Source organism: Lampetra fluviatilis, chromosome 4 (genome assembly GCF_964198595.1).
Source record: "Lampetra fluviatilis chromosome 4, kcLamFluv1.1, whole genome shotgun sequence".
NCBI classification, from domain to species: Eukaryota; Metazoa; Chordata; class Hyperoartia; order Petromyzontiformes; family Petromyzontidae; genus Lampetra; species Lampetra fluviatilis.
Genome location: NC_136278.1, coordinates 7,809,979 through 7,837,772, shown reverse-complemented (window position 1 = coordinate 7,837,772; position 27,794 = coordinate 7,809,979). Strand labels below are relative to the sequence as shown.

The 27,794-nt window shown below is 48.6% G+C and overlaps 1 protein-coding gene across 1 annotated transcript; it reads left to right on the top strand.

The window, feature by feature from the left end:
* The first annotated feature begins 4,779 nt into the window (after window positions 1-4,779).
* HHEX (hematopoietically expressed homeobox) lies at window positions 4,780-27,794 on the top strand. The gene is made up of 4 exons (XM_078855488.1): window positions 4,780-5,694; window positions 19,371-19,549; window positions 22,237-22,287; window positions 23,119-27,794. Exons 1-4 carry the CDS (start codon window positions 5,193-5,195, stop codon window positions 23,269-23,271), a joined length of 885 nt encoding a protein of 294 aa, XP_078711614.1. The 5' UTR covers window positions 4,780-5,192; the 3' UTR covers window positions 23,272-27,794.

Genomic DNA, 27,794 nt, shown 5'->3' with positions numbered 1-27,794 from the left:
CAACCTGTATTGACGAGCGCGGTGAAATATGATCAAACAACAAATATCCCCCGTATAGCCTGAACAGACTGTTGGGGCAAGTGCTGTTAGCGAGTAGCACCTATGAATGCCGGCACGGCACACGAGGTGGTGGGTGGCTAACACGACGCCCCGCCGCCTTTGTCTCCCGAGTGGCGATGGTTACTACACACCGCACCAGGTTACTCATTGGAGGTTTGAGTCGACCAAGGGGAGGCCCAGGACCGGTTCAGATAACCGTCATTGGACTTGGTGGCCGCGAGCGGGAATCGAACTCGAGTCGCCGGGTTCGTAGCGCAGCGCGCTGACCGCTGCACTACAACCCACATGAGCGACACGACGTGGAGAGGCAATCATCCAGTAGTGGATTAACAAAGCACCTTGAGTTGTGCTTCCGTGTGCTTGTGGTGGCTAACAAGTGGCGTGGCTCACAAGTAATTCCCTGCTGCGCCACGCTGTGTTAATTACACAAGCGTGGTGGCTATTTGAACATATCTCCTTGGTTCTTTCGGTAAAGTCACGTAGAATGGAAATAATAAAATAATAAAAATTCTACATAATAAAATAATGACGTCATTCAGACTCTGTCTACTCGACAGACCTGCTCTCCACCTGAGGACGGCTGATTGCGTTGTGGCCGAAACGTCATGAGAATTATTTTATTATGTTTTATTTGTATTATTTTATTATTTCCATTCTACGTGACTTTACCGAAAGAACCAAGAAGATTAATCCCTGCAGTCACGAAAGCTTTAAATCGATATTTGACCATACTTCACCCATGCCGATCATCAAACTCGTTACCGAGGATATCTAAAACTAAAAAGTAACTTTTTAGTTTTTCTTTACCAGGTAAGAAGCGACCTGGCCACAAGTGATAGCTCAAACAAAGCGGCTTATCGCGCGGAAATTTATGGCAACCAAAATATCCGTGGTCTTGAATCGAACTCAGGTGGCCGTGTTGGATAGCGCAGGAAGCCAAAACCACCACCGCTCTGCCCACACCCCCCCCCCCCGCTAATCTCATTGCTATCGCGAAACAACGCGCAGTGCTCGACACTTCGCGTGCGCTATTTGGGCTGGAGCGGTGGGAACAAGTTGTGTTATCGCACTGCGCTGTGAATCTGGTTACCCGAGTTCAATTCTCGACCACGGTCAAAGTTACGACGGGAGTGCAGGCGTGTGATTTTAAACCAATCGTGCGTGTCGCTCTCTCTCTCTCTCTCTTCACTAACCCCGCACTGTCCATCGTGGTGAAGTATGGTAAAACGACCAAAGATAAAGACTCCACCGTGTAGCCTTAACAGACTGTTGGGGCAAGTGCTGTTAGCGAGCGCCTGTGAAGGCCGGAACGGCACACGAGGGAGGGGTGGGTGGCCACCACCACGCCCGACCGCCTTTGTCTCCCCAGTGGCGATGTTTACACACCGCACCAGGTACTCGCTTGAGGCCGAGCCGACTTTGGAGAGGCCCAGGGCCGGTTCTATCACGACCACCCCATGGCCATCACTTTCATCCACGCAGCAGTGCATTGACAAAGGTCTGCACATTATGACTGCGATTATTGCAATTGGTGAATGTGAATTGGTGAATGTGGATTGTAAGGTCGCATTGTAGGAGATAGAGAGTAGTCGTGGTGGGGGTGGGGGGGCAACTGGCAGACAGACGGCGGCCCTGGAGGACGAGCAAGGCCGAAGCTGCACGATGCGCGTGTTTATTGATCGACCGCCGGACCCCGAGACAATGTTTTTGTCCCGGAATGCGCGTGGCTTGAGTGGGGTGCGGTGAGCCACGCGTTGGATCGTGTCCCCCTGCTTGTGAAATGCCGACCCGTAGAAGACCTATACTCTTAGTTTTTTCGGTAAAGTCACGTAGGTAAAAAAAATGAAATTAAAATTATTATTTTATTTTTATTAATTTAAATTTCATGTTTTTACCTACGTGACTTTACCGAAAAAACTAAGAGCACGAATCCTTGCAGTCACGAAAGCTTCAAACGTAGAAGACCTCTCCCTGGGCTTGTGCATAAGCACACTCGGTGTGGCTTCCTGGATAAATACACTCGTCGTGTGTAAGGTACAGACATGATGAGTCAGTCAACGGATATGTGAGGTCCTACCCACGCCGTGCGGTTTCTGGGGGATTTGTTTGACCATACCTCACCACGCTGGTTTGATCTCCCACGAAGCTCATGGTCCACCCAACATCGCATCGACTGCACAAACCTTGGCAGAAGTTGCGGATGCCCGATGCACAAATGGAAAATAAAAAACCTTCCATTCCCGATCGCCTAATACGAAGGAGACATCACAGCGTTACACTCCGCTATTGCTGACGCGGCGATCTGTGATAGACCACCTGAATGTTAAATTGGAGTTGTTGCTCTGCGTCTACATCAGCAGCCGTACGAAAGAAGAAGACTGCTGAATCAGCCCCCCCGCCCACCACCCCTAAACTCGACCAATAGATTTATGATACTACAAATGTTACCCAGGTAACAGTACAGATGTGTCTTCTTGGTTCTTTCGGTAAAGTCACGTAGAAGGGAAATAATAAAATAAAAAAAATTGAACATAATAAAATTGATGTTTTATTTTCAATATTTTATTATTTAAAATAAAACATAAAGAAAACATTTCTTATTATTTTATTATTTCCCTTCTACGTGACTATACCGAAAGAACCAAGAAGATGAATCCCTGCAGTCACGAAAGCTTTAAATCGAAGTACAGATGTGGCTCAGGTATTCATTGGTCGCGTTTATTTCACCGGGCGTGGACCCGTTTCGACCTGAAGTGTCTCTCTTGCGAGAGTGGCCTGGGTCAACAATTTGGTCCGCATCACGGCGGAGAACGCAGCATGACGGAGCTTCAGGCACCAACTCGAGGCGTCCCTTTGTACGTGATCGACACAACGAGGTGGTGGTGTTTGAAACATTCAAGATAGATTGTATTACTTTCGTTCATCTGGCTGTCGCCTGATGAAGCTAGTTGTAATTACTGGCGAAACGTCATGCTCAGATTGTAAATGTTATGGCTTGGCTCTCCAACACACCGGCGTGCTGTACGAGTGACGAATTGGCCACGTTCTGTTTACGTGACAACCCTTACTAGTTGGCTGTGTCGGGTGGTGGCGGGTTTTAACGACACATTTATATATTTACGCGATCTAACCCAAAAACCTCTATTATGGATGATATTGGTCGCGAAAGCCTACGTGTTAAACTACTTTCATTCGATCTTTCTCTTTCGTCCATGTAAATAGCACATTGAGCACAGGGCAAATATGTACCGTAGCGGTGGTTAGCACGCTGTGTGATAAACTCGGAGACCTAAGTTCGATTTCCGACGACGGATAATAATATCATTGGCAAGTGGCATCTGTAGTATTACTTGGGCCACATCTGTAGCATTACTTGGGCCACATTTGTAGTATTACCTGGGCCACCTTATTTCGACAAATCGCCGCACTAAACAAGCGTGGTGTGGTATTATGGTCAAATAATCCAAAATGAGACGACGGTTGGCTACGTGCGATGCGAAATAAGTTCAGCATACGTTCGTCACCGGTAACGCATTCTTTCTTGCGTTAAACGCATTTAGCTTTCAAGTTTTAATGCACAATAACCCAAATTATATTGTTCATAAAGCAGCATACACACAATAATGGCGGGTGTCATGACGAAGATATTCTAGTTCAAAGTTATTAATTCGCCTATGTTGTGCACGTGTGTCAATTGTGTGTATTTCACACCATATTCAGTAACATATATGTATACATATATACAGTATACACATCTCCATATCAGGGCGCGCTTTCATCTGACAATGGGACCTTATCGTTAATTACGTACGATTATCTATGCGCACAGCGTGGTGAAGTATAGTCCAGCACAATCCTACTACCGACTACCTGATGAGACGCCTTGTGTGGAAACCGCTCCAGAATTTTTGTTCGTCTTGATTGAGCTCTGCTGAAATTTCGCACTCCCAGACGACGGCCGTGTTAGAAATCCTTGATATGTTTTGTGCGTCTGGGCAGACGGATACATGCAGACACATTTACGCTAGTGCCGTAGTGAAGCGGTTAGCGCTACGCTGCGCTACGAACCCGGCGGCTCGAGTTCTATTCCTGCTCACGGCCAACATCGGTGACGATTACCTGAACCGGTCCTGAGCCTCCCCTAAGTTTGACTGAGCCTCAAATGAGTACCTAGTGCGGTGTGTAGTAAACATCGCCACCAGGGAGACAAAGGCGGTCGGACGTGGTGCTGACCACCCAGCTCCCCGTGTGTCGTTCCGGCCTTCATAGGTGCTCGTTCAAAGCACTTTCCCCAACAGTCGCTTAAGGCTATACGTGGGATCTTTGTCTTTGTTTTTATATGTTGCTGATTTTACTTTGCCTACTGCCCGACAACAAACAGCCGTGCGTCGTAGCCGTGGGTTGACAAACAAAAGGGCTGATAAAGATCGCCTTCGTTACAGCGCCCGCTATCCCATCGCCATTGTATGCGCGGGTCTGGCAGATATATGTCTAAGCCGTGTCACGACTCGCCACAATCGCGGGAGAAGTTCATCCCCGGATAGACAACTGGCTGGGGGGGTGGTGGTGGGAGGTGAGCAGCCGGAGGAGGAGGAGGAGAGTCGGGTGGAAGAAGAGTGGGGGGGGGGATGAGGAGGGTGGTTCGGATTATGAAGCGCAGGCGAAATAAAAAATAAACATCAGCCAATAGAAGAAGGGGCGAGGGAGCAACTCTGCTGGTTGTTGGCTTTCTTTGCGAGGACGGAAGGAAACGAGCACATTCAACTCCGCCTCTGAGCGGCTGCGCGCGCGCGCGCGTTACAGAAGCAGCGCACCGCGACTTTGGTGGTGCCCCGCGCGCTCACAACAACCGCTGGCGCGCACGGCTCCTCGCTCGCTCGCTCGCTCGCGACGACGACAACAACAACACAGCCAACGGGGTGACGAGCTGGAGGAGGAGGCGGTGGTGGTGGTGAGTGTCAGAGCCAAGCGAGGTGAGGCGAGGAAGGAGAGTGGGTGGGTGGGGGGTGGGACGGGGAAGGATTTGACCCTCCGCCGGCTCCCATCCCGTCACCACCCGGGGCATCGTTCGCCCATCGCCAGTCGGGACGACTCCCCCCCCCCACACCCCCTCCCCGGGGTTGAGCACGGCCATGCAGTTCCCGCACGCGTCGCCTCCTCCCGCGCCGCTTCGCGTGCCGCTGTACGCGCCGACCCCGGTGCAGGTGGCCCACCCGACACCCTTCTTCATCGAGGACATCCTAAGACGCGACGGCGTGGGCTGCGCTAGCGGCGCCGACGAGCGCGCCAGGAGGCGTCCTTCCCAGCCGCCTCTGCCGCCGCTCCAGAGCTCGCCACCGGGGGCCCCGCCGGCCGCGGCCGCCACCCTGCACCCGTCTCCCAACTCGTCCTTCACGTCCGTGACGCCCGGCTACAGGAGCGCGCCCGTGACCTACGGCGAGATGACCGCCGTGTCGGGCCACCACGCGCACGCGGCCGCTGCCGCTGCTGCGGCCGCTGTGGCCGCCGGGTACCCCTCGCACGGGCAGCCGCTCGCCTACGCGGCCACCCTGGGCTTCCCGGGACACCTGTACCCGTACCCGCGCACGGCGCTCGAATTCGGGCATCCCTTGCTGGGTCGGCACGACCACCTCGGTGAGTCTCGTCTCCCTCCCCCCCTCTCTCCGCCTCTCTCCCCTCCCGTGAGATCGAAACTACAACTCGACTATTATAGCTTTTTTTTGTTTAAAGCAGGTACAGCCCACTGAGCTATAATATGGATATTTTTCAGAAGCGACCTTGACCACAAACGATAGCTCAACGAAGTGGCTTATCACGTGGAAATGTTTCGCGGCAGCCAAACACTCTCAACGCGTGATGTTGATTCGAATTGTGGAGGGAAAAACCGGAGGAACCGGATATAAATCCGCGCGACCATGGGAAGAAAACGCAAACTCCGAATATACAGGCATCGTCAGGGTCGAGGTCGAACCCACGGCCACCTGTATACCAGGCGAGGTAGTTAACGTCTCACCATCGTGGCGCCGCGAGGAGAGCGCCTACGTACGAAATCGGAATCAGAACCTCCATTTAGACGGGAGGAGGAGTCTGATGAGCTATGAAGCTCTTTCGTCACAGATGCCCAGTATTTTTCACAGACGTCGAGTAAACGAAACCGGGAATGCACGTGCTTAGATGATGCTGCCACAGCGGTGGAAACACACCGGACTTGCAATCCACACAGAACGCGTGCAGCGGCCCGCGACTAACACATTAGATGCACCGAGCGTGTGAGATGGAGGGGTGTCGTTGGTAGTGTACGACAACCACCCTTTGAGCGGAGGATTTGAGCCTGGCGAGAGAGAACCTCGCTTGGGTCACCGCTGCGAGGTGTGGCCAGGCGATGGCAGTGCCGAGTGCTGATCCTCGTGTTGATGCTGCTGCTGTCCCCTTCGTTTGCGTGATGGGTTTTCTCCGCGATCTTAGGGGGGTTTCGTCCCACCACGAAGCCCCCAGACAGGAATGGGAATTGGCCAGAATATCGCCAGAGCGGTAGGAACCCGCCCTTGAAAGCGAGACTTAAGCCTCATGTAGATATTCTTAAGTACAGTATAATTTATACATATATACACAGTACTGTATATATATGCAGTATCATTACAACTGGTCCTGGGCCTCCCCTGGATAGTTAAACAGAACTGTGTCTATAAGTAAAATGTCGCTAAGAATGTATGCATGTATGTAGCATGTATGTAGCATGTATGTATGTAGCATGTATGTATGTAGCATGTATGTATGTAGCATGTATGTATGTATGTAGCATGTATGTAGAACTCGTTCCGCAACTGGTAATCGGAGGTACGGGGAAGGACAAATGAACTAAACTAAACACACACTAAATAAGCTTTAAAGAAATTAGTTTTCAATCTCGATATGAAAGCGCATAGCTCCAGTGGCTTCCTAACATCAGAAGGAAGAGCGTTCCAGACGGCCGCAGAAGCCGCAAGGACACCGTGGCCGGTTCCTATTGGGATACGCCCGGCTACAGCTGACACCAGTGACGAATATCTGAATCGGTCCTGGTCCTCCCCTAAATAGACTCTGCTTCAAATGAGCACAAGGTGCAGTGGGTGTATACACATCGCCACTAGGGAGACAAAGGCGGTTGGGCGTGGTGCTGGCCACCCACCCCCTCGCCTTCATAGGTGCTCGCTATACGTTAATGATGTAAAATCTTTCTTTTAGCGTTCCATGTCGGAACTCTGTCGCCGATGGAGTCGTGGCGCGCTACGACTCACGGCGGATTTTGCTTCATTCCAATTAGCGCAGCTGGTGACGGATCTGTGATTGGATGAGTTGTCACGTGCAGCTCAGTTGTGGATCGATCACATTCCCGCGATTATAAGCTCATTGAGAAGGGTCATTGCCCGAAGCGTCGCCTCATTACTCGATACACTCTCTCCTTTGGCCACGGCGTTATTGACGGATGCGTTTTGGACGGCATCCGTCACGCGCAGCTTACTTAGACTTAGAACGAATTCATTGTGCGCTAAACGCATGCAATCGACCAGATGCATAGTATGTGTACTCGCGCGCGCGCGCGTGTGTGTGCGTCTTATTAGCGGGAGATAGCGGGGAGCGGTGGTGAAGCGGTTAGCGCGTTGCGCTACGAGCCCGTCGACCCGCTCACGGCCACTAACACCAGTGACGAATATCTGAATCGGTCCTGGGCCTCCCGGAAATGGACTCTGCTTCAAATGAGCACAAGGTGCGGTGGGTGTATACACATCGCCACTAGGGAGACAAAGGCGGTCGGGCGTGGTGCTGGCCACCCACCTCCTCGTGCACCGTGCAGGCCTTCATAGGTGCTCGCTATACGTTAATGATGTAAAATCTGCCTTTTCGCGTGTAGAGATAATATATCACCTTAAAAACAAACATCTAATTTTTCATTATCTTTTTTTAATTAACAAATTATATGACTTTGTTGCGTAAGTTTTGTAAGCGTGGTGGGACCGGATTGTCAACAGATGCAGTGATTTTTAGAGACGGTACTTATTTTAATTAGGCAATTAATTAGGCAATTAAAGTATCCGATGTTTTTATTTCATTGGTAGAGCCCATGCCGGTTTACCTTGGCATTGACTTTAAAGTCTCAATTCGCTATTACCTGGGTACAATTACATTTGCAGTCTAATTGGAAGATATTTATCCAATATTGTAAACACGGCCTTAATATAAAACAAAAACCTCTATAAACATTAATCCCGTCGGTTGTATCCCATCGGTGAAACTATAAATGCTGAAAATATTCTGCATTACATCTTATTGAGCTACATGACAGCATATTCGCTGTGATGGTGGAGTGCTGGCGCAGTGGTTAGCTGCACTGCGCTACGGGCCCGGTAGATTTGTGATTTTCCGGCCACGGCGAGTGGATGTCTCCAATCACCAAACACTCGACGGTGACCAGCAGAGTGAAGTATGGTCCACAAGAACCCCCCCCCCCCTCGTGGATCGACGGCAAGGCTTGTGAATCGGCCTTCATTCAACATCCAAGCAGTGGATTGAAAAAGGGATGTTCATCTTCTTAAAATATTACGATGTCATGTGTTTACAGTTAAGTAATATATATTGGTTTATCTTCTCACGCTGTTGTCCTTATACTCCGTAATGTGTCCGTATCACACTTTGTAACGTGGTGAGACTGAATGGGTTTTAAAGTACGGACGGTAATGCGAGGTGGTCGCATCTCTCTTAAATCATTATAATTATTATAATCGTTCGTAGTGGGATATATTGAGAGCACATATTCACGACCCGACGTGAGAGCCTTCCAATAGTAGCAAAGACAAAGATCCCCCGTATAGCCTTAACAGACTGTTAGGGCAAGTGCTGTTAGCGAGTGCCTACGAAGGTTGGAACAGTACACAAGAGGATGAGTGGCCAACACCACGCCCGGCCGCCTTTGTCTGCCCAGTAGCGATGTTTTTACACATCGCACCAGGTACTCATTTGAGACTGAGTCGACCTAGGGGAGGCCCAGAACCGGTTCAGATAATCGTCATTGATGTTGGCCGTGAGCGAGAATCGAACTCTGGTGGCTGGGTTGGTAGCGCAGCGTAGCGCTACCTGCTACACTACCTCTGCAATAGTGGCGGCACGGTAGGTACATATCTATATCTAAGATTGGTTTTATTGGTGTCAATAAGCCCGGCTGTTGATGGTGCAAAACATTGAAGTGACTGTGAAAACAGGAATCATATGTTGAATTCAGACAGCGGTTAACCGCCGCGATTGCCCTGTACCTAAATGGCGTGGACGATAAGTTCACGTGAATGCGGAACTCGGCGCGCGCTGGATGGCGGGTATCCAACTCATCTCGGGTGTTTCCACTTCTTGAGTTGAGGCAGCGTATCAAACAATGGGTCAGACGCGCATTCGTGTGCGTTCAGCCAGAAATGAAGGGAAATCTGAGCAAAAGTGACAATCTTTCCACGAATGCACACTGGGGTTACGAAGTTCAAATTGCGTGTTGCTGTTTCTTGGTATTGCGACTCTTTGGTGAGCGCACTGTGCTACGAACCCCGCGCCATAGGTTAGAATCCCCGGCCACAGCTCACTTCAATGGGTTAATGATTCCTACAACTATCCCCGAATGGGAACCGTCTATCTGTCGCGTCACTGACCTGAGCGGTGAAGTATGGCCAAACATCTCCCATGACCGATATTCAAAAGTGAATTGAAAAAACGGGCTTCTTCAATGTGCATTCATTTCAAGACTACAACTGCGGCAATGTAATTTAAATAACGTGGTCGTATACGGTCCACATTACGCACTTACATTTGCCTATTATATATATTTGATATGGTTATATTTTTTAATATTTCAACACGAGATGCCTGGCATGATTACCACAACTGGAAAACATAACATTCTAGTGAAACAGGGACTGGCCAAACCAACTCAGTTATGCCAGCCTCTTTTAAAATATATTGCTGCGACCCAGTGAGTCATGTACTGCTCAATACAGGACATGGTTTAGAGAGGTCTGCGTGTATCAGAATCAGAATATTTTTTTATCCAGGAGGAATCCTATGAGCTATAAAGCTCTTTTTAACGGCTGTCCAATTTAGGGTATTTGGCTGCTATAAATGTCCACGTGATAAGCCACTTCGTTGAGCTATCATTTGTGGCCTTGTCGTTTCTGAAAAAAAAGCTACGATATATAACTCAGTGGGCATTACCTGGTAAAATAGCTTTTAGTTCAGTTCGCACGGTTGTGATAGGAGGTAGAAGCGGCAGCGGCAGCTTTGAAATACCTTCATCCAGCCGTGGATTGATAAGGAGTGACAGTAAAATCATCCAATATGCAATCGTTCTTTTTTTTTCACACCACCCATTCATATTGATAAGTGAGCTATAGGGTTTTATTGTGTGCAATTCGCGCTAGCGGCGGTTGTAAAGTTTATATAAATTCATGGCTTTAAGACGGGTACAACACGGGTACGTTGCATGAAATATGATTTATTCTTCGAGGATGATTCAAATTGCACGCAAATAAGAATGCCACTGTGGCCGTGTTGCATTCAGGCGGCACGAATGAGAAACGATACCTCAACTCGCGGCCCTTAATCAAACAAGTGGTGGGAAATGTATCTCATCAATACACCCTTAAAGACGCTTCTCAATAAACAGTGGGTCATAGACACAGCAGCTATATGTATGTAACATCGCTACGCATAGGCAATGTAATACTATAAGTTACGTCTATATATGTTTTTAAAAAACCCACTCCAGTCATAATGATTGTAACATTACCAATCACAACACTATCCCCACAATCTGTTGCGGGTGGGTGGATGCAGTGGGGGTGTCATACGACCCAACACAATCATTATCGGTACAATCTGGGAGCGAGGGGGGTTGGTGGGTGGGTGGGTGTCGCAGGACTGGCTGGCATGTCACAACAGACCACGACGATGATGTGTATCCAGCGATAGGGTCGGCATTGCACGGCGCAAGACAACCATCCAATCCAGCAACTAACGGTCTCGCCGGGGCTCGGCTCACCGCTGCTTTCGCAACAACAGCAACAGCAGCAGAAACCACCAACCATCACCACCATCAGCCCAGTCCACAACCTCCCAGCCGTTTCTCTCTCTCTCCCCACCCCCACCTTCTTCCTCACCCCCCCCCTCGCCAACTCTACCACCACCACTCCAGGCACACACACACAACACAATCAGAATACAGGAAGCCTTGAGCTCTCGATAGGAGTAAATCTGCTGGTAATGCTGCTCAAATGTTTTCCGGCACAAGGGCCGTGGGGCCGCGTGCGTGCGCGCGCCTGATTAGAGGCGGCGGTTTCCGCAATTCAGCCCAATGAAGGGAAACAATCGACGCCGGATAACCGAGTGAATTCTCTTTTGCGATGTTGATGGTGGTGGTGATGATGATGGTGATGATGGTGGGGGGAGCGGTCGTGTAGCGGTTAGCGCGCTGCGCTACGAACCCCGGCGAACCGAGTTCGATTCCCGCACACGGCCACCAACAGCCAGTGACGATTATATGAACCGATCCTGGGCATCCCCTAGGTCGACTCAGCCTCAAATGAGTACCTAGTGCGGTGTGTAAATTCATCGTCACTGGGGAGACAAAGGCGGCCTCGTGTGCTATGACGGCCTGTCATAAGTGCTCGCTAACAGCACTTGCCCCAACAGTCTGTTACAGGTTATACGGGGGGTCTGTGTCTTATCTCCTTTGTTTGTTGGTTGATGATCTCCGTTGGAAGTTGTGCAGGGTCACAAATAATAGCATCAGACTCGACACATTTGTCAATAACTCTGAACGAAAGATGGTACGTACTTAAGAGAAGACGTTTCGGGAAATGTACCATGATATGATACGCTGCCGTTGAGGCAAATAGCCCTCCATCGCAAGTGAAGTAAGACCATTTGCTCTATGCTTGTATCTGCCATGCAGAAGGGTCATGGCTCGAAACGTCGCGTACTGTATATGTTGGTTCTCCTCAGGGGCAAGTGTTATTGTAGGCGCATGTGTCGAGTGCGCGCTGCGCAGAGAGCACATTAAATCACCTCTGCCTCCAAAGAAGCACCGATAATAATTAATTAATCGGCGGAGTGCTATGCATTATTTATATATTTGTAATCAAGTACAGTCGTTCATTGGGTTGCGAATACATTTTTCTTAATACAATCAAGTTGCAAGGAGGGTGCAAAGCCAACAGCAGGCCTCAAACTATTAGGCGAACGCGTTAATCTTATGAACACAATTTACATCTACAGTTAGCAAATTAAAACGATAACATGTTACTTATATTTAACGCATTATATTTAATGAAGGTAAAATGTGCATTAAATAGTCGAACAATTGTAATGCAAAGGGATATTGAAATGTGTTTTAAACTATACAGTACGACATTCACGCCGAGTACAGACGACTGGATGCCTATGATAAGCGAATTTCCAAAAGAGACCTCCGACCCCATGGCACGCCTCTTACTTGGTCATAAATGCATCTCATTGTGAGTATCGCTACCATATAGGAGCCCCGTTTGTAAGGCGATGAGGTCCCAAGTGTATACTTGTGTTTTTTGTATAGTCGCTGAAAGGCTTCGATGTGCTTTCTCTCCGCTTTAGCGTCACACTCCTCCCAACAAAAACAACTATACTCGAGAAATGGGGACGTCCAAAATGCAATCATCACAGTTGAATTAAAGGATCAGAGGGAGTGTCCCTCCCCCCAAATACATTTAACCCTCATTAACTCCTAAGCCTCAATGTTTTGCTGACAAAGGCGAGTAGGCCGAAACGCACATTTTTTTTTCGCTTCAGTGACCGAATACAAATAATTTCTGTTGTGTAAAATCACCGATTTCACCGATGCGTGTTTCCTCATGCCGTGTATCGGTCACTGTGGCTACTCGGTCATACTTCACCACGCTGGTCAGTGCGGGTTTATATACTGGTGGGGGGGGGGGGTAAGGCGTGGGAGATGGTGGAGGAGGAAACCGGTCTCGCTTTGCGACTCAAGTCACTGATGTTTACCGTGTGACCGATAATCACTGCTTACCGTGATCGATAATCACTGGTTACCGTGATCGATAATCGAACTCAGCTGCGTTCGTAGCGCAGTGCGCGAACCTTTGCGCGCCCCCCTCCCCTTCCCTCCCCAAATATTCATCTCAAATATTGTTGTGGATAGCGCGCTGGGAATTGCACGTTGCTATGGTTGTGGACAGATTTTACTCAGAAGACAACCAACCACTCTGATAAGTCAATCATTAGCGTCGCATACATTGAGAAGAGCGCAAACGCACAGCATTAAGGGGGGACGATACAATATATACGCCGTGTCTCTACGCATCAAACAACAAATGCCAAGCATTGCGTCTCGCACATCGCAAATCTGCCGCATCATTTCCGGCAGCATTGATTCAAGGCGATCAAAAGACAACTCTGGACCGGTTTCGACAACAGAGTGTCTCATCAGCAGTAGCAGCAGCAGAGTCGGCGTCAATGTCCCTCCCATCTCGTTCGTTCGTTTCGCACTTCGCAGCGCCAAATCCTTTGATAACTTGCTGAATGTAATTCGTGATAATACAATTGTTAACGTCGCTCGATCCAGCGTTGCATAGTTTTCCCGGATTGAATCTGTTACGAATATATCTATTCACGTACTGCAATGGGAGCGGTTGAATAAATAAATACTCATAATATAGGTGTTTGGGTCAGATCGCGTTATTTATAAATGTGGTGTAACCCTCCACCACCCGACACGGCCAAATAGTAAAAAAATGTCTCACGTTTTTCAAAGGACAAAATAATTCACTTATTTAGCCCACCGGTGTGCTGAAGAGAGAATCAACAGCTTTTTAAATTTGAGTAGTACGACGTTTCGCTGATAGTTGCAATCAGCTTCATCGGGCAAGAATGTTGAAGCTCTCCTGTTGCTTCAAGGCGAGAGATAAATACTGTCATTAAATTCGACCTTTCGCTGTGGGCGACTGCTTGCATTGTGAACGACCTAAAGCTATACGAAAGTAAACTACATGATTTTTTATTTTACCAGATACGGCCCACTGAGCTATGTAAAAGCATCGCAGGGCGATGCAACGAATCGGTCCGTTCGCGATTCGACTAATCGTCGCGATTACATCCAACGATCGATTGTTATTCACCGTTGCGGCGAATGATGCGGCCACGAGTGGCTGATAAGGATCACTTGGAAAACTCACAACTTTTGACAGGACAAGCGACATCGTGAACCTAAGAACCGATATTGATCGACTCGTCGTGACAGCCGTCACAAATCCTGGACATCAGTGGACAAATAGCTTCAGAAACTCAGCGGATTCCTCCAGTGGGGGGTGATGGTGGGGGGGGGGTGATGGTGGTCGGGGGAGAGAAGTCTGTGAAGCTCTGGTTGGGGGGGTATATTGATCCACGGATCATCACCACCGCGATTGCGTGCGGCGAATTTATCCGTGACCCTGGCGAATGCTGGAAACTCGCCCTCGTCTCGCTTTGCTGCACCCAACTACGACGTGACCGCTTCCCCTTCTCCAGCCACCCACTCACCAGCCGGTTTGTAATAAATAACGAGCATAGTCGCATCGGCGTGCGTGCGTGCGTGTTTGTTTATTTGTGGAGGGAGCCTCGTCTGGCGGAACATGCGTCACCCCCATTACCATTGCCGTGTATGCGAGCGGGAGCTATGTATTCAAGTTTAAAGTTTCAATTATTAGGTATAGCCCTGTGAGCCATGCGGCTCTTAAGTCGGGTGCAACCGCAACAAACAAAATATGAACACAGAACATCCCAAAGCGATTCGCAGCAGGAAACTCGTGGGCCGTGTCGTGAGTAAGTCGTAGATCAGTTAAGTCGGTCACGACCGCAGGCAACAGCAGCAACAGCAGCAACAGCAGCAACAGCAGCAACAGCAGCAACAGCAGCAACAGCAGCAACAGCAGCAACAGCAGCAGCAGCAACAGCAGCAACAGCAGCAGCAGCAGCGGTAATCCGCGGCGTTTGCAGAAACTGTGGTGGAACCCGATACGATGATGACCCGGACAAAACATGATAAAGGAGGAGGTGGTTGGTGGTGGTGTAGGACTGCGATATATCTCAAAGAAAACAGTCGTGCGCTCAGAGGATAAAAGTAGAGGAGGAAGCACCTGCAGGAAAAGCGGAAGCCGCGCGCCTGCAATTGCACGGGGGTGGGGGGGGTACAGAAACGGAGTTGTCGCTCGCCAGAGCTGTCGTGTTCTGTGCTGCTTTTGCAATTCTCGAAACGTACAGTGACCACCAAAGGTGCTGATGATGCAGAGAGCGTGTGTCACCACCCTCACCACCCCCCCCCCAGCTGTAGGTCGCAGTTTTAGATTGAGAGCGTGGTGTTAAATTTTTTGAGCTTCATTCGTCGTATGTGAACGCATGCGCGTTGAACTTTTTTCGCACCGTACGGTAGCCAACTGTTGCTAATCGGAGGCACGAGGAAGGACAACTGTAGACACACAAAACATATTTGTTGCGCTTTGAAGAAGGGCCATTACCTGAAACGTCGCCTATTATATATTTTACTTTTAAGGCCACAGTGTTTTTGGTGATCGTGTTGAGTTGCTTTCATTTGTGTTATGTGTTTATGTATCTTGCATGTACCGTATCGTATGGTGCTCAGTTTGGAATATTGCATGCTGCATTCCATAGATAGTTTGCCGATGTGTATATTGTTGTTATTATAATTCACGTTGAAATAATGCACGGGTCTCTGATGAAACCACAGCTATGTGTTTTCGTATCGCGATTGTTAACAGCAACATAATGTACTTGTAGGTGTAAAAGTTACACATTTTTTAAATCCTTTATTATTAAATCCTTTATATTAAGTTCGCATGCTTGCTTGCTTGCGTGCTTGCTTGCGTGCTTGCTTGCTTACGACCGTGCAAATCTTTCGGTCGTTTTTTAACCCACTTCCCGTGATCCAATCGAGCTGACATTTTCCACACAGACTCGTTGCGACAGACAATTAATGTTCATGAAAAAAAATTCCCAAAATTTTACACGTTTTAGGCAAAAAAATTTTATTTTACATATATTCAAATAGAACTCATTCTTGGCTTTGGCTGAACGTCACAGTATAAGAGCCCAGAGCGTAACCCCTCCACAGGCCGTGGCGGAGTAGCGCAGTTGGTAGCGCCCTCGCTTCCCATGCCAAAGGTTGCGGGATCGATCCCCGCGTCCTCCACAGGCGAATATATTTTTAAATCCTTTATATTAAGTTCGCTGCCACGCATATAAAGGATTTATAGTGGAAAAACTTTGTTTTTACGGGTTATACTTATATTAAGTTCGCTTGCTTGCTTGCATGCTTGCTTGCTTGCGTGCTTGCTTGCTTACGACCGTGCAAATCTTTCGGTCGTTTTTTTAACCCACTTCCCGTGATCCAATCGAGCTGACATTTTCCGCACAGACTCGTTGCGACAGACAATTAATGTTCGTGAAAAAAAATTCCCAAAATTTTACACTTTTTAGGCAAAAAAATTTTATTTTACATATATTCAAATAGAACTCATTCTTGGCTTTGGCTGAACGTCACAGTATAATAGCCCAGAGCGTAACCCCTCCACAGGCCGTGGCGGAGTAGCGCAGTTGGTAGCGCCCTCGCTTCCCATGCCAAAGGTTGCGGGATCGATCCCCGCGTCCTCCACAGGCGAATGTATTTTAAAATCCTTTATATTAAGTTCGCTGCCACGCATATAAAGGATTTATAGTGGAAAAACTTTTTTTTTACGGGTTATACTTATATTCGGTCATGAAATGGTCTACTTAAAAATAATAATGCATGAAGCGCGTTATGTATATGAACTTATTTCGCACCGTACGTAGCCAACCGTGCTAAGAGCGGGGGAAGGACAACAAACTAAACACAAAAAGCAGTTCTGAAGAAATAACTTTTCAATTGAGAAAAGTCCACAGCTCCAGTGGCGTCCTGACATCGGAAGGAAAGAGCGTTGATTGCCCTGCAACGAGAGTAACACCAACAACAACAACAACTTTAATGGTCCATTTCGATTTAAAGCTTTGGTGACTGCAGGGATTCATCTTCTTGGTTCTTTCGGTAAAGTCACGTAGAAGGGAAATAATAAATAATAAATAATAATAAAAAGACGCTGTCTTCCCGACAGACCTGTTCTTCACCTGAGGACGGCTGCTTGCGTTGTGGCCGAAACGTCGTGAGAATTATTTTATTATGTTTTATTTTTATTATTTTATTATTTCCCTTCTACGTGACTTTACCGAAAGAACCAAGAAGGTTTAATGGTCGATGTTAATCCACTACAGTGCAAGTTACAGGGTAACATACCCACCTTTCACCGTATGATTCGTGGGGGGTTGGCGGATGGGGGGGGGGGAGGGAGGGCCTTGTTGATTGGACCATACTTCACCACGCTGGTCAGTGCCAGTTGGTGAAAGAACGTGTTGGGGTCCCAGGCCCGGTTTGAGATCTCACTTCTGACCGCGGGGGCTCTATGATCCCTGGCTAGGAAAGCGACGAGCAACTTGTGATACCGGGTTCATAGCATGGCGCACTCAAGAACAACCACTGATGATGACTACTCTTAGTTCTTTCGGTAAAGTCACGTAGGTAGAACTGATGATGACACCCGCTCCACCCACGAGGACTACCACGGGCAGAGATACAAACAGATTATATAAGTCCCGCATCCCGTTTGCAAATCCACAGGGCCGGGTCAAAGCCTCCCACGCGTTATCGGCATAGCTTTTGACCACTCTTGCCCACAATTCACAGCAAACGCCCCCGCCTCTACTACATACCAAAGACAAAGATCCCCCCCCGTTGTAGCCTTAAACGACTGCTAGGGCAAGTGCTGTTAGCGAGCACCTATGAAGGCCGGCACGGCACACGAGGTGGTTGGGTGGTCAACACCACGCTATGTTTTACACACTCGTTCGAGGCTGAGTCGACCTAGGGGAGGCCCAGGACCGGTTCAAATAATCATCACTGATGTTGGCCGTGAGCGGGAATCGAATTCGAGTCGCCGGGTTCGTAGCGCAGCGCGCTAACCGCTACACCACCGCTCCCCCTACGTGCCATATACATTATACACGTTATACTACACTTAGGTATATACAGCGTGCTTCAAAGAAATGTGAACACTTCTGACAATTTGCAACAATACCACAAGAAATGTGCCTCCGGGCTCTGGAGACCATCTGGATAAGATTCCAGGCACGTGTTGATAATGATGACGAACAATTGGAGACTCTGACTTTTTGAACTGTTATCCGTTCTTTTACGTTAAAAACGATGGTCCCATACAAGTTGAACACGTAGGTTTTCGCGACCAATATCATCCATAATAGAGTTTTTTTTGGGTTAGATCGCGTAAATATCTAAGTGTTAACATTATTTTGAATCACACTGTACCCAATCGTCTCGCATTCGCGTGCGTTGCTGCGCCTATCATACTCTTTGGTTCCTTCCAGTCACGAAAACTCCAAATCTAGAATTGCTGCGGCTCTTGAAATAGTGCTGAGTTGTTTCCCGAATTGGAACTAAATTGGCTCTTCTCGTTATTTTGGTTAACCGACCCCTCGTATATAAACTACACACGTGTGGTGCTTCATATATCTGCGGTGTTCATATATCGGTGTGCTCACTTTCGTGGATGCAGTATAATAAGCACTCTGATCGACAATTACGTTTAATCATTCATAAACTGTGGTATGCGTGAACAACTTTATTAAGACTCACCGTGTCATCGTATACAGTTAGCGAGTACCTATTAAGGCACACTCAGAGGTAGTGTGAGCACACACCCGATCGCCTTTGTGTGTTAATCATTACAAAGGCCCCCCGTGTAGCCTTCACAGACATTTAGGGCAAGTGTTGTTAGCAAGCACCTATGGAGGCCGGCACAGCACACGAGGGGGTGGGTGCATTACAAAGACAAAGATCCCCCGTATAGCCTTAACAGACTGTTGGTGGCAAGTGCTGTTAGAGAGCACCTATGAAGGCCGGCACGGCATGCGAGGGGGTGGGTGACCAACACCACGCCCGGCCGCCTTTGTCTCTCCAGTGGCGATGTTTGCACACCGCACCAGCTACTCATTTTTAGGCTAAGTCGACCTAGGGGAGGCCCAGGACCAGGTTCAAATAATCGTCACTGGGTGTTGGCCGTGATCGGGAATGGAACCCGCGTCGCCGGGTTCGTAGCGCAGCGTAGCGTTGACCGCTGCACGACCGCTACAGAGTCTTCTGTAACTCCCGCGTGGCGTTGCAGGCAAACCGCTGCTGTGGGCTCCCTTTCTGCCACGGCCAGCACACAAGCGCAAGGGCGGCCAGGTGCGCTTCAGCAGCGAGCAGACCGTGGAGCTGGAGCGCAAGTTCGAGCGGCAGAAGTACCTCTCCCCCGGCGAACGCAAGGGCCTGGCCAAGCTGCTGCAGCTCAGCGAGCGACAGGTGAGAGGCGGGGAAGGGGAGAGGTGGAGGGAGGGGAGAAGCGGTGGTGGCTGTTGGTATCCGCGGGTTTTGCCGATGTTGTTACCCCGTCGCTACGTTCGGAACAGGACGCAGCGTGCGTGGCGTTTACACGAATCGATTCGCGCGTTGGAAGATCGCGGACGTCCCAAACGTCGCACGCCTCCCCCCCCCTCCCTCCCGGCGTTGACATTCCTCCTCGAAGACACAGCCGTCGGCATCGACCCCAACGGGACGTCAACATGCACCCCCAAATTATGGAGCCATGTTGTGAAATCCATAGAGACACGTGGATATACTTGGAGAACCGTAGAGAGAGAGAGAGAGAACCAATGGGGATGCATTAAAGACAAGCCACACAGTGCGATTGTGGCCATGCAACCCAAACTTACGGTAAACTCGCTGTAGTTTGCGCTCCTACGACAGAGCAGGAGCAGCCACAGTGCGCCAACTCTCGCCTGAAGCCCTCTCGTCGTCGCTAGCGGGCATCAACATTGCCATTCAGCTCCTGGACCATGTTGCTGCCATCGTACGCAAGGACAGAGTGGAATGTGTACGCATATATTTATATATGTCCCACTTAAGGCCACGCAGCGTTATCGTTGGCGAATGTGTTTGGTTTGTTGTTGTTTGTGTTACATGTGCGGAGCGGTAGTGTAGCGTTTAGCACGCTGTGCTATGAAGCCGGCGACATGAGTTCGATTCCTGCTCGTGGCCAACACCAGTGACAATTACCTGAACCAGCCCTGGGCCTCTCCTAGGTCAAATAAGTACCTGGTGTAGCGGTGTGTAAACATCGCCACTGGGGAGACTAATGGGACCGGGCATGGTGCTGGCCACCTACCCCCTCGTGTACTGTGCCCGTCTTCATAGGTGCTCACTAATGACACTTGCCCCAACAGTCTGTTCAGGCTACACGGGGGGTCTTTGTCTTTTGTGCACCACTGCCAACGCAACAGCAGCATCAATTGGCAAATCATGTGTTTGATGTGGACGTGGATCTGACTGGGTTAGGGGGAAGCCTGCTACTGCTGCTGCTGCACTGGAGCTTGTCGTGGGTTATCACTGCAACGCAGTTTTTTATGATTTGCTGCCGAGGGCTTCGGCGCGTGTCCCACCCTTGTTATTTTCTCACGGGAAACAAGAAGTTAACAATGCCTCTTTGAGCGAGTGTCGGTTCTTGCTTGAGTTTGTCAACAAGCCGACTTCCCGCGTTAGGGTGATCCGTACCTGTGCGTGCCAATGCCCGCCGCATTTGCAGCGGCGCCTTGTGACAATCCACTGCTGCGTGAGGGTCTCGTTACGAGCACACTACATTACGCTGGTCAGCGCGCGGGTTGGGGAAGGCCGGAGGAGGGCGTAGACGTGAGAGCACGGGAGTGCGGTGAAGTGTGCGGTAAACTACTCGCGGTGCTGGATATTGATGCACTGCACTCTGGTGACTGCCACGTCGCCTTTCGCAACCTGTCATGCGCAGTGGATCGCCCTTCCCAGCACTTCAGAGGCTCCAACCCGCTTAGCTACTGAGATCTTGACGAGGTCACTGGTGCATTCTGGGTGATGTGGTCATATTTAATGCACGCACAGTCCAGTTACAAAGGATTACGAGGGATTGCATTTGAAGTTGTTGCACTCAGGCTTCGGGCTTCTTTCACTCGTAATCCACTGCCGCGGATCGCAGACGTGTGCATCTGTCATAGTTGGAGAGAGAACTCTGCAGTGGGCGAGCGGTGACACAGCAGTTTGCGCGCTTGCTCTGCAAATCTAGAGACCGGAGTTACTGTCCTGGCCACTGCAACAACAAAACATGGCGGTCGACATCTTAACCGGTTCCGACCCGATTTTCCGTCCGTCACCAGCACGCACTGACCAGCGTGGTGAAGTATGGTCAAAATAACCCCATGACCGAAAGGCGTGGGGGCGTCTTCATTCAGCAGTGGATCAATCAAAGACAGCAACGCAAAACCTCCATTTTAAGTTGATACGATGTTGTTTACATGGGGGGGGGGGGTTGTTTACCAATCATCAGGCAAGTGCAGCGCGTAAAAAAATACTTTTGAATTCGAAAAATATTGGTAAACATTGAAAAAGGCGTATCGTGCAAGAGCATGCAAATATCGAGTTGTATCTACAGTTAAAGACGAAAGGTCTCCCGTATAGCCTTAACAGACTTTTGGGTCAAGTCCTGTTCGCGAGCACCTATGAAGGCAGGAATGGTGGCACACGAGGTTTTAGGTGACCAGAACCACGCCCGGTCACCTTCATCTTCCTAATGGCGATGATTAGACACCACACCAGGTACTTATTTGAGGCCGAGTCGACCTAGGGGAGGCCCAGGACCGGTTCTGATATCCTTCACTGGTGTTGGCCACGAGCCGGAATCGAACTCATTTTCACCGGGTTCGTAGCACGGCGCGCCAGCCGCTACGCCGCCGCCACTTCATATACGGTGCACGCATAGCTACAGTGCACACGTGCACAAGTGTCCGCTCACGGAATGCGTGTGCGCGTGTGTGTGTGCGTGTGTGTGTGTGCGCGTGTGTGTGTGTGTGCGCGTGGGTGTGTGCGCGTGTGTGTGTGCGCGCGTGTGTGTGTGTGCGTGTGCGCGTGTGTGTGTGTGCGTGTGCTTGTGTGTGTGCGTGTGTGTGTGTATGCGCGAACGAATGCAGGTGAAGACCTGGTTTCAAAACAGGAGGGCGAAGTGGCGACGACTCAAGCAGGTGAGAGTCTCGGCGACTCGCCTCTTTACGAGCAGTCTCCTCCTCCTCCTACGTTTGCTCCGCTCTCTTCTTTTCTTTACTGGAACGCATTTAGGAGGCAGTAAAACAAACGGATTGTGGGCGGGCGAATGAAATGAATAATAAAATAGTACACATGACACATTTTACAAGTCGGCGTCGATGCTTCTTAAAATGGCTTATATGGACCGTATAACGTCGTACGTGTGTACGCACGGACGGGCCCCACGCCGTGTTAGGTCACGCGGGGTTTGGCCATACTTCCCCCATGCTGGTCAGTGTGGGTTGATGAAGAGGGGGTGGGAGTCAGATAGCACTCCAGGCCCTCTTGATGTTAGCTGTCGCTGGGGAGCGAACAGAAGTTGCGGGATTTGTGATCATTAACATCACGTGATCCCTCTAACCACACGTGTTCAATATAATTGCGAGCTCAATCTGAACTGTGTATACTCTGGTCGTGCACACACTAAACACGTCCTTTTTATAAACAAGTGTTCTCTTTCGACAAGTGCTCCCTCTAACCACGTGCTCAATCAAGCTATGTGCTGCTCACTCTTACCACGTGCTCTGAACCCTGACCACGTGCTCAATAAAGCCACGTGCTCTCTCTGAACACATGCTCACTCCACGTGCTCAATCAAGCCATGTGCTGCTCACTCTAACCACGTGCTCACTAACCACGTGCTCTGAACCCTAACCACGTGCTCAATAAAGCCACGTGCTCTCTCTGAACACATGCTCACTCTACGTGCTCAATCAAGCCATGTGCTCACGTGCTCGCAATGAACACGCCCTCGATCTCATCTTCACCAGGAACTCCCGTCAGACGGCAAAGTGGAGTCTGGAGATTCCGGAGCCAGAGCCGATCCCTGCGGGCCCCCCTCGGACTGCAGTCGCTCCGACAGCCCCCCCACCGTCTCCTCTGACGATAGCGACGAAGATGTGGACGTGGATGAACCCAACTAAGGAGTGGCTCCACTCACCGCCCTTCCCATCACACCCCCCTCTACAACCAAATTGTCATTTGGCTCCCACCATCACCACCATCACCACCACCAGCAACCACCCTGCACCCCTGAGCTAAACCATGGACTCACGTTGGAAGGTATAATTCATGGTATTGTATTGTTGGAGCCACTGTGTTGTACCACCGGCAGCGTACCAATGACGGCATCTCGTGCACATACGAAACCTCGTACGCTTATTGGAACGAAGAGGTACAACCAAGAGGTGACACGCAGCACGCGCTGGGAATTTCTAGGAACACGTCAATTGAAATGTGGCAGAAACAAATATTGTGCAGAGCTACGGAGATCGGGGCTTCTCAAGACTCGACTCCTCGCGACCCAAATGCCCACGCCTCATTATTTCTGAACATCAACGCCATGTGAGGTATAAATAACAACAAACTCAACACGTTCGTCAATAACTCCGTGGCCTAACAAGGAAGCGTGTATAATGGGTTAGGTTTCGGGCAATGGCCCTTCTTCATGAGCTATACATATATATTTCCTTTTAAGGCCACGCTGGCATGGACAAATGTGTTGAGTTTTATTTGTATTATTATTTACGCTTGTGCACCACTGCTGACGCAGTATCCGCCGTGTACAGCAAATAGTTTTTTTTTTATAACGATTGAGCATTATTGAGTATGCGCGATGTTTGCTGCTGTAACCCACCTAACGTGTTCGTGGGAGAGTCCCTGCGCGTGTAAAGTGCGGACAGTGTTAAAGGAACCTCTCCTTTTTGCTTTTGTGCCTGCATCTCTTTCGCACAAAGTCGTCGGGGGGAGAGGATGAACCCGGTTCGATTGGGGCAATCACGTGTTGCTCCTCTCGAGCGCTTTTGTCGTGCTGTTTCATTCAATATTCCATAGCATTAAGCACCAACTTTATATGTACGGGGTTGATTTAATTGTTGTTTATTATTATAGTAATTATTACTATTTGTCGTTGGCCTGTACATTGCGTTGTACATTTACACGGTCGATGCATGCAGCATTTTCGTCTCGTCTCACACATTCTGATCACTTTCAGGTTCCGCCGAGTGTCTAGCATTGCCCATTCAAGCCTTTTACATTAAATGTACAATGCGCAGCCCTTTCGTTAATCCACTGCTAGATGAGAGCCTCTGTGGGCCCTGAGGGTTGTTGACCCACATATGGGCCTCCCTGAGGTCAACTCGGCCTTAGACGAGTACCGTGTGTAAACTCGTGCGGTGTGTAAACATGAGCACTGGGGAGACAAAGGCGGAAGAGCATGGTGTAGGCGACCAGCCCATTCGTGCTGCGTGCCAGCACTTGCCCCAACAGTCTGTCCAGGCTGTACAGGGGATCATTATCCATGACAACCTATCACCACGTTTGTAAGTGCGGGTTGGAGTAGGTGGGTGGGCATAGACACAGGATATAGTGCAGTACAACAATGTACCGCTCCACAATGTCGCGTCGCCTATAGCACCTGCTTATGCATAGGCGGTCACCCATCAAAGCAATATTCAGGCTCAAACCCTGCTTAGCTTCCGAGATCAGGTACATTCCGTGTGACTTGCTCCAAAACTTATCTTCTATTACACATAGAGGGTAGCCCAATGGTAAGGACACATAGGGAGGTTTAATTTATTTCAACACAGGTATCCAAACATTTTACTTGCGTATTAATTAAGTTAATATTTTATCGTTTAACATTATTCATATCGATTTTTCTTCTCCATACTGTTGGGTCAACTGAAATTCGTTGTTTACAAAAACTCGACCAAGAACCCGGAGTGAATTGAGACAAAACATAATTGATGAATGTTGAAAGATTACACGCCTGTAATCTTTGGGGGGGGGGGGGGGGGAGACCTACGTTCACTTCAAACGAGAATCGTATTCATCGTGCATTAATGTTAATGGCAGTCTTTAGAACCCCGTGTAATTTGTTTAAATAATTATAATAACAACCCTACACGTGTCCTGACTTTTGGACCACCCTGGAGAACACTTCGCAGAGACAAATAAAAACGTGTACAGGGACTCCTCTACTTATGAACGAGTTAGGTTCCAGAGGTCTGTTCGAAAATCGATTTGTTCGTTAGTCCAACTTTACCCCTGTCGATTCCAAACATGTTATACGCCATGTACACTCAACACGGGGAATGGCTTTTCGTTGTATAATTTCCTGTAGATGCCCCTGGCTCTTCATGTTCTACAGATGTAGATGCCACTGGTTCTTCATGTTCTACAGATGTAGATGCCACTGGCTCTTCATCTTCTACAGATGTAGATGCCACCACCGCCATCTATTTCGTGGTGGTTGAACTTACGACTCTCCAACCGAACAGGCAACTGGACATACGGACAGGTTTGTTCGTATCTCTGAAAGATCGTAAGTCCAATGTTTGTAAGTAGAAGAGTCCCTGTACTGTCTAGGCGACTGTGGGACGTCTCCAACGTTTTGACACAATTCTCAAATGTTCAGGCGATGTGTAATTTTCAGGTAGTGTTGATGGATGTTCAGGTAGCCTGTATGGGCTGTTATTGAACAGCTTGAATGTTTATGGGTTTTTGTGTATGAACTGTGTGATAAATTGACCAGACGGAGAATTGTCGTGCAACATTTTCTCCAATCGAAGACACCGGTGGTATAAAACTACGAGCTATGAATGGGTTTCCGTTTTGTTATAAAAATCAGTTTTTTTTGTTTTAAATGTGTACAGTTTATGTGTTGTGTATATGTACATTCGTAATTAAACTAACACAGTACAGTACGAATTTGTTGTACTGTAACGATGATGAGATATAATTTACCCTATGGTGCGGAACTTGAGCAATCATCTGGTTTGGGGCGTGGGTATAGCAAATGGCTGTGAGTTTCAACGCGTGACGAATATGAGCCGACACTGAAGACCTTTGAGGTTTTATTTCCAAACAAACGTGGATATTTTAAGACAGTTAAAACCACGTGCGTTATTGACATCATCGGGCACTCTACACGCACCCGTTCGCTATCACCGCAACTCCAAAACATGTAGATCAGTGGTTCTTAACCTGGGTTTGATCGAACCCCAGGGGTTCGGTGAGTCAGTCTCAGGGGTTCGGCGGAGGTTAAGACACACACCCGACTCATATGATTGTGCACCAATAAAACATATACCTATGTTTTGAATTTGAAAAAATCACATTTTATTTTTACAATTAAGAAGGGTTCGGTGAATGCGCATATGAAACTGGTGGGGTTCGGTACCTCCAAAAAGGTTAAGAACCACTGATGTAGATGTTCTGACCTTTGCTCACGCGTGCAAGCTACGTAGGTATACTTGGCAGATGTGTAGTGCCCGTTTGCAGGCCAGGTGCTGGCTGAGTTAAGCCTTTGTGTCGTACAGGGACAGCTGCTGCTGCTGGAGGTGCCCCTTTCAAATGTGTCGAGATGTGAGATGTCAAGCGCTCCTGATGCACTGCGATGTGTCGGAGGATGGCTATATCAAAACCAAATCAGTATCATTTTACATATTTACATACACACATGCACACGTGTAAGCATTTACACATAATTTATATGAGAGATACCCCAAAACTAATACCTCTTATTTGTTATATAATTTTTTTATTGAATTTATCCCAAGTTGTATATAATGATTCATGGAATTGTCAAACATTTGTCAGATGGCGTGAGGCCTCCTGCAATTCGACAATAGGTCTGAGGACACCGTGCGCTTAATATTTTTTTTTCCGGAACTTTAGTACCAGTGAGCCTGAACACACGAGGGACAACAAGCACGGATTGGATCGACTGCTTATATGCCCCATCGACCGTGAACAGCCCAGATCTGGCACCCACACTTTGTCACAATCCCCGTGTTCCTTGAAAGTCTAAAGATGAATTGGGACAGTTTTTTTTGTGATGACGCTGCTGTATCTACAGGACGCTGTTCACAAATGGCTACACGGTGCTGATGATCTGGTATCAATTCCACGTACGAATTAAGGGCTTGTGACGAGGATAGATGATTTGGCGATGCTGAGTTGGCAGCTGCAACAATTAAGGCACAAATGCAACACACTGTGTTATTGCGTAATGTGTTGAGTTTTATTTCCAGATAAGGAATAGATAGATGAGAGTGTTTGGCCAAATATTCATGACATTCTCGCGAACGAAAATGGAAAACTTTGTATCATGCATGATATTGAACTTCTTTCGCGCCGTACGTAGCCAACCGTACTAATCAGATAGCATAATACATGGCGATGGATCAAGTGAATAGCAGGTAGTCATTTTCAGGACATCTGTTGTGTACGCTCACACACAGATAGATATGCACCCAGTGTTAGATCCATAATGTGTGCCTTATCATCTGGCAGCCACCGGTATAATTCGTAATTACACAAAATTGTGTCGTCATGTACTGTACATACGTAGTGGTTAAATTAAATGCTGTGATGAATGTATGGTGGTGTACAAAACGTGCTTTTTTATTATTTACGAAATAAACTTGTTTTTTTTCCCACA

Excerpts from the sequence above, each read along its gene's own strand:
- HHEX (XM_078855488.1), top strand. The coding sequence starts at position 5,193 with ATGCAGTTCCCGCACGCGTCGCCTCCTCCCGCGCCGCTTCGCGTGCCG. Across the intron at positions 19,550-22,236 it reads TGCAGCTCAGCGAGCGACAG|GTGAAGACCTGGTTTCAAAA; the intron begins GTGAGAGGCGGG and ends GAACGAATGCAG. Across the intron at positions 22,288-23,118 it reads AGTGGCGACGACTCAAGCAG|GAACTCCCGTCAGACGGCAA; the intron begins GTGAGAGTCTCG and ends CATCTTCACCAG.